The following is a 7,307-nucleotide window of genomic DNA, read 5'->3' as shown; positions in this document are numbered from 1 at the left end:
TGTGATTCCTTTGTGGTCAACGGTGGAGTGCAGACCAATCTTTGTCTCGCAGTTCCCAGCGATGTCAGACAAAATCAGCCCAAAAAGGCCGAAACCCAGATGGGAGCGTCTGCAGTTCACACGAATAAATGCTCCACAATTTCGACATCAATGGGCGGGAATGGATTGCAATCTTGATTTCAAAACTTAAATAATTTTACCATCTTTTTTTCTCTATAAAGAAAGAAAAGGAAAAAAAATCCAAAAGCATTCATAAAGTATCGATATTCACTCACCATCACATGCTCCCTGACTCTACCTCATGTTATATCTGCCTGCCATGGTAGAACCAGAAGCTTCATAGAATAAAACCCATTAATAATTCCAGTGGGGTTGTTTGTTTTCATCAGATATTGCTCTGACATTCCTCAGATCTTTGCACTGCTGCTTCCTGTTGTATTGGGTTTCAACATTTATTTCATCTTCTTCATCTCCAGTCAAAGGTATATATCGATTCAGATTTGTTTTCTTCTCAAACTTCTTATTCTTTTCTCCTTCTACGCTAAAATCCTACTTCCTTCTCTTCTCTTCAATTCAAACTTTAACAAATTTATCCAGGTGAAAATAGATTCCATTCAGCGGATTAGATTCGATGTCTTGTGTTTTGATTTTTCGGGTATTGGGTAATCGTTCTTCTTCTTCTTCTTGCCGTTTGACTGTCAGTCGAATGTTGAGAATATTGGGCATTTCATGATATTTCAGCTGAATGCCCTCTTTTGTTGCTAAATACTGCTCCATTCATTGCTGATGATACGATCTATTCTGGCTCCATATGGTTGTATTGGAAGATTGGGTTGATTTTGAAAGAGTGAAGTTCGTTTTCTCTTTTGGGAAATGGGATTTGATGATTCAAATCTTATGAACTTGTTTATAATGATTTGCAGCTGAGAATCTTCTGCTTTCTTTTCTATTTTAGTTAGATATTTGCTTTCAATACAAGTTACAAATAATTTGTTTTAGGTTGGGTTAGGTTTTATTTGGTTTAAAAGGCACGGTTTCTACTTTTGTTTTGTTTTTACTTCATGTTTGTTTTAAAATTTTGTTGGTTATGATATATTTAATTTAGAGTTGAAGTGGTAATCAGAAATATGGTGGTGATTCTAGTTGTGCAGATGCATATGTGAATACTGGTTTGAAATCTAGTGCTTCAGTGAGATGGAGAAGAGGAGTTGGTTGTGGAAGAGGAAGTCCTCTGAGAGGAGTCCTGGCGAAACAGAAAGTTCGACATCAATTTCTTCTCATTCCGAGAGTAATTCCGATGAAAAGGTTCAAATCCTATGGCATTTTCTGCTGATATATATGTATAGAGACGAGGAGGGAGGGAGATTCAGGAAAAAAAACCCCTAAAAATAAAAACCAAGGAACACTCAGGTTACCATTCATTTGGATGATATGCACACGTGCATACAAGTAATTGAAGTTGTTTCTTGGTTTTTATGCACATATGCATGTTATGCACATGTGCATACCGGAAATTACTTACAAATTACTTGTATGTACATATGCATACCGTCCCGATGAACGGTTACCATAGTGTTCCTTGGTTTTTCATTTTTTTTTGTAGTTTTCTCTTGAACCTGACCCTATATACATATATAATGTTCTAATGCTTCAGATGTTCAATGCTCATTAAAAGCAAATGTCCTCTTAGAAAGTAGATTTTATAGTTCTTGCTGGAGTCTTAAAAGTAATTCTTTTATTGACTTGTTACCCAAAGAATAAATTGATTTAATGAATAGCATCATGACTGAGTTATTTATTGAAAGTTCCTTAAGGGATAGGCAGGTAGTACATACTAAATTGATTTGGCATATGCACAGGTTAAGATCATATCATCATTAAGCCTTTTCTGTATTCATAGATGAATATGAGATAATTCTCTATTGGGTCTTCTTACTTCAAAACTGTACTTGTTATTTATGGAGTCAATCCTCTTTGTGAAGGTGCCTATGTGTGTTCTTAGGCACAACACAAGGCACAACTTCGGCACCATCGTTGATGTCAACTTCTCTTTCTCAAACATTATGTTGTGTTAGTGTCAAAATGTTGTCCTTGTTAAGTCTGTCTTTTTTCTACATATGTGGGCGTCCGTCTGTCTGGGCCAACTTGCGCGCACCTCAATTAATCCCATGCCCAAGCCTTAAAGAACTTCTTTCAGGTAGAGCAGAATGTCGCAATTCTGAGATATAAGAGTAGTACATACGATGGAAAACTAAAATTTCCACAACTTTTTGGTGCTCCTAACATACATGAGGAGTATCCGAATAATAATGACCATTTTCCACCATACTTTCTGCCGGATAGTACAGTACAAAAACTTGTTGTCCAGTGTTTGATGTGACATTAGCCCGGACAAGACAGGATCTAAGCAGGATAAAAATGCATTTTTTGTTGATAGAACAAAAATAGGCAGATGAGACAAGATTGATAAATTACTAAACTACCAATGTCAAATTAAAACCCTAAAACCTTCGACAATTCTTTCACCTGCCTATCTCACTCTTGTGCGTTCAGTCCCATCCTTCACAATCCGGCATACCAAACGCACGTTTTGAACGAGTGTATATTATATTTCTTATACTTGAAGATCAATTTGTTTCGAATCCTTATAGTTTTAGTTCAATGTTCATTGTATCATCATCTCCTTTTTTAGGTGGAGCAGGATAGCTCAAGAAAATCTCTGAACCATACACAATCACCTGAAGTCACCTCAAAAATATCGAGCCAGAACTCAGAGGTAAATGACAGTTTTAAGAGCCTGACAGAAAAGTTATCAGCGGCTCTTGTTAACGTTGGTGCTAAAGAAGATTTGGTTAAGCAACATGCAAAAGTTGCCGAAGAAGCAGTTGCAGGTAAAAGATGTCTGTTTTATCTAATGCTTTGACTGCTTAAGAAAGCTTGATTGCACTTGATATTCATCCATTTATATTCTTATAATTTGGTGCGTCTTCTAAACCATGTTTGCCAACTATGAGCTAGCTTATTTTTTGAGCTTACTGAAAAATTCTGTTTGGTGAGCCTTAAACTAGCTTTTTGAAACACTACTTCACATAGCATTTCAACAAGTTCCAGGGTTTTTTCACTTTTTCCAATTATGCCCTATTATATTTTTCCAATTCATTTCTGAACATGTCCTTTTAGGTCATTTTACAATGGCATCTAGCTTATCAAATAGTTTTTACCAAACATGATTAATTTATCAGCTAACAACTAGCTTTTTAGTTACATCTGGCTTTTCAGTTACATCTGGCTTTTCAGTTTACAGTTAGTTTATCAGCTAACAACTAGTTTCATCAAAGGTGGCTAGTTATCGGTTAACAACTGGTTTGCCAAACATAGCCCCAAGTGTTTGCTCTCATATGTTAATTGTGTTAATATGTTGATAATTTAGGTTGGGAAAAGGCAGAAAATGAAGTTACAACGTTAAGACAACAGCTTGAGGCAGCTGTGCAGCAGAACTTGGCTCTTGAAGTTCGGACGAACCATCTTGATGGTGCTCTCAAGGAATGTGTCAAAGAATTAAGGCAAGCAAGGGAGGAGCAGGAACAACGGCTTAAAGAGGTTATAGAGGAGAAAACGCATGAACCGGAACTGACTAAAACGGAGCTCGAAATCCAGCTTTCTGATCTCCAGGCCAACAAATCCAAATATCCTCCTCCTGCTGATCCAAACATCCTCCTAAAACTTGAGACATTAGAGAAAGAGAACTTGGCCCTTAAGTTTGAGCTCTCTGTCCAATCAGAGGAATTAGAAATTCGAACCATTGAAAGGGATTTGAGCACCCAAGCCGCAGAAGCTGCTAGCAAACAACAGCTAGAGAGCATAAAGAGGGTAGCAAAGCTTGAAGCTGAGTGCAGGAAGCTGCAGTCATTGGCTCGTAAATCGCCTTCCATTAACGATCATAAAGCTGTTTCAATTTCCTCATTTTATGTCGATTCTCTTACAGACAGTCAATCAGACAGTGCGGAAAAGCTAAATGCATTAGATATCGACTCATTTAAGTTGAACAAACTGGAACATAATGAAAATGAGCATGGCTGCTCAGATTCATGGGCATTGGCGCTAATTGCCGAGCTTGATCAATTCAAAAGTGGAAAGTGTGTGGCGAAAAATGTACCACCTTCTTCTGTCGAAATCAATAATATTATGGACGACTTTTTGGAAATGGAGCGGATTGCTTCACTATCCGAGGGCCAGAATGAAATATGCCATTGTACTTCTGAGATCGAAGATAATTCCTTGAAAACTGAACTTGAAGTAATGGGTCAACGGGTATATGAGCTTGAAGAGAAATTGCAGAAATTAGAAGCCGAAAAAACTGAACTGGAGAGTGCTTTAAATGCAACCAAAGATTCTCTAGCTTTGTCAAATGCTCAACTCGCTGATACCAAAACTCAGATGGATGGCCTACAAAAGGAACTAAGTTTGGTGAATGAGTCAAAGGAGTTGCTCAAGTCTCGGCTTGTTAATATGGAAACAGAGGCCCGAATCATGTCTGCAGAAGTTGACTCAATAAAGGCAGATATCGAAAAGGAAAGGAGATTCTCATCTGAAATGACAATCAAATGTCAACGATTGGAGAAGGAACTTGCAAGAAAAACCGAGGAAATTAAGCTTCACCTGGCTGCTACTTCAAGTGGTGAATTGAAAGTAAAACAGGTAAGCTTTCTTATGTTTCATTGTTATTTGTACTCGCTTGTAGTTGAGTACCATATTTCTGGACCTCAATAATAATCAGCGTTACTTTAATCCGCTTTTTTGTAGTCATTGTTTCCATGTATAACCTTTTATCCCAATGTAGTTGTGGTAGACCAAAAATGAACCCAGTATGAATTATACAACAGAATCCAGACCAAACAAACCCAGTATATCCCACACAAACGTAGTATCTTTTGGGTTGGGGGGGGGAGGTGTATGCAGGCCTTGCCTCTACCCATCTTATTCATAGGACAACTGAATGCTCCTTAAATATAATTGAGAATATGTGGAACCCCATTAGATACTCTTCCAAAGAGCCCTTGAGGAGAGAAGGGAGGTTCCGACATATAAGAAGAATTGCTCTAGCTTTAGCTGCTGTGGAGTTCTAAGTTCTAACACACCCCCTCCAACAAAGACTAAACAAAGTGTCAAGAGGGGGCTAGACGAATACAGATAGCCCTAGAGTGTCAGTCCAGAGTGGTAGAAATTGGCTCTGATACCATGTAACTTTTTGGGAAATTAATTATTTCTCTACACGTAGGAAACCTAGAAGGTAGGGTTTAAATACATAAAGTTTCCTTCTTGTTAGAAAACTCAAAACTCTAAAAAACAAGATAAATATAATGCTAATAAGAGAATATAAAAGATCATCTTCATCTCCCAAACCATCAATATAGAACACATCCTTCAGACCAAAGGGTCTTTGGTCTAATGGTATGTAGAGCCCCAGCCTTCCAAGAGGTCCGGGGTTCAAACCTCTCACAGAAAATGAGGAGGGTGCGTGCATTTATATGTTATTTATTTGCCTTATATAAATATTATATACTCCAAAAAAACAGCCTTTGGATAGACGCTATTTCTGAAAAGATGCTATATCAACAGTATTTCTAAAATGCATTATTTACAGGATCTTGAGGTAGCAGCAGCTGATAGACTGTCTGAATGCCAAAAGACAATATCATCACTTGCTAGACAACTAGAGTCGTTAGCAACACTCGAAGACTTCCTAATTGACACTGCAAATCTCCCTGGCTTTTCTGGAGGATCATCTGTCCCAAAAACTGGATTAGAATTATGGAAGTTGCATTCCAACGATACATTCATGCCTAAAAAGACTCTGATTCCTACAAAACAAACCGAAAACAACTGCAGTCCTTCAATCAACAGTGATGATGTGGAATCACCACCATCTTCTTCTTCATCAACTTCATCTGCTGTTTCATTGAACAATTTTGGTGGTCATTCTAAAAGCAAAAACAGCTTCGAAAAGCTGTTCTCAAGGAGCAAGAATGGAAATCAAAGTGATAGCCATCAAGGGTAAGAGTGGATTTTTAGTGTCTTAAGTAGTTGCAGAGAATTTATTGAAGGTTTTTAGGGTCATATATTGTATTTTTGCAACCCAAGTCATCATAAACATGCATCATAGTCGGTTTGATGTCTGCAGTTGATGAATTCTGTAAACATGGTGGAAATTTCAATTGAAGAGTAGAAACACAAATAATGGTTTATGGAGTTGCAGTTTTAGTTGCATTGCACTTGTTATGCTCTGTTTCTTGATCAAGTTTTTTGTTTCATCCCCTTAAGACACATTCTAATAGTTATACTAAAGAAACGATAATTTTATAAGTTTTACTTCGATATTGAAGGATCAGAGAATACATTGCTTTCAAATACCAAATGATTGATATTATTCCAGGGAACAAACTTGGCTTTAAATAGCCTACAAACGAACGTTGCACCCATAACAGAAAGCATAAAAAAGGGAGCAAAATGCTAACAAACTAAGAAGCTTTCAAAAACAAACTAATTCCTAAATACTAGGTACGAGACCTATTATTTTGCAAACACAAAAACTGACTAATAGTCTAATACTATTCTGACAATTCCTCCCCTTAAACTGAAGTGCTTCAAGAGGCATCAGTTTAATCTTCCAGTGCTTGAACTCCAAGTAAATTTCTCAGCTTGGTGAATGCTTCCAACTTTAAAGGCTTTGTCATTATATCAGCAATTTGATATTTAGTTCCACATAACACTAGCTTCACTACTTGATTCACGAGCTCTCGCAAATAGTGGTATCTTACGTCGATATGTTTAGTCCTGTGCATCACGTGATTTTTGGACAACTTAATGGTTGAACTGTTGTCACAAAAGACTTCAAGACTTTCACTTTGGTTTTCCATAAGATCCTCGAGCAACCCTCGTATCCATACACAGTGGCACGCACACGAGGTTGCAGCCATGTATTCAGCTTCCGTTGATGATAAAGTGACAATAGGATGCTTTCTTGAGCTCCAGCATGTCGTTGCTTCGCTTAAAAGAAAAACATAGCCAGAGGTGCACCTTCTGTCTTCGATGTCTCTTGCATAATCGCCATCGGTGTACGCTTTGAGTTTTGTAGAAGCATTCTTCCTGTACACGAGACCATAACCATGTGTACCCTTCAAATACCTCAACACCCTCTTTGCTATCTTCATATGTTCTTCCCTTGGTTTAGCCATGAACCGAGATATTAAACAAACCACATACATATATGGTCGGGTCGTGTAACTGTGAGGTACATCAGACTACCC

General features: G+C 37.7%; 1 protein-coding gene across 4 annotated transcripts; it reads left to right on the top strand.

The window, feature by feature from the left end:
- The first annotated feature begins 256 nt into the window (after positions 1-256).
- LOC112514062 (filament-like plant protein) lies at positions 257-6,266 on the top strand. 4 transcript variants are annotated; one of them, XM_025120371.1, is made up of 5 exons: positions 257-482; positions 1,144-1,305; positions 2,693-2,891; positions 3,431-4,698; positions 5,645-6,266. In XM_025120371.1, the coding sequence occupies exons 2-5, from the start codon at positions 1,195-1,197 to the stop codon at positions 6,056-6,058; spliced, it is 1,992 nt and encodes a 663-aa protein (XP_024976139.1). In that variant the 5' UTR covers positions 257-482; positions 1,144-1,194; the 3' UTR covers positions 6,059-6,266. The 4 variants fall into 4 exon arrangements, with proteins under 4 accessions (XP_024976139.1, XP_024976140.1, XP_024976141.1 ...); XM_025120372.1 differs by lacking the exon at positions 257-482 and adding an exon at positions 539-597; XM_025120373.1 differs by lacking the exon at positions 257-482 and adding an exon at positions 545-662 and having other exon boundaries at positions 1,152-1,305.
- The last annotated feature ends 1,041 nt before the right edge of the window (positions 6,267-7,307 follow it).

Source organism: Cynara cardunculus (genome assembly GCF_001531365.2).
Source record: "Cynara cardunculus var. scolymus isolate 2C chromosome LG 6, CcrdV1, whole genome shotgun sequence".
NCBI lineage: Eukaryota > Viridiplantae > Streptophyta > Magnoliopsida > Asterales > Asteraceae > Cynara > Cynara cardunculus.
The sequence above is the reverse complement of the archived record's forward strand: the minus strand, read 5'-3'. Positions and strand labels throughout refer to the sequence as shown.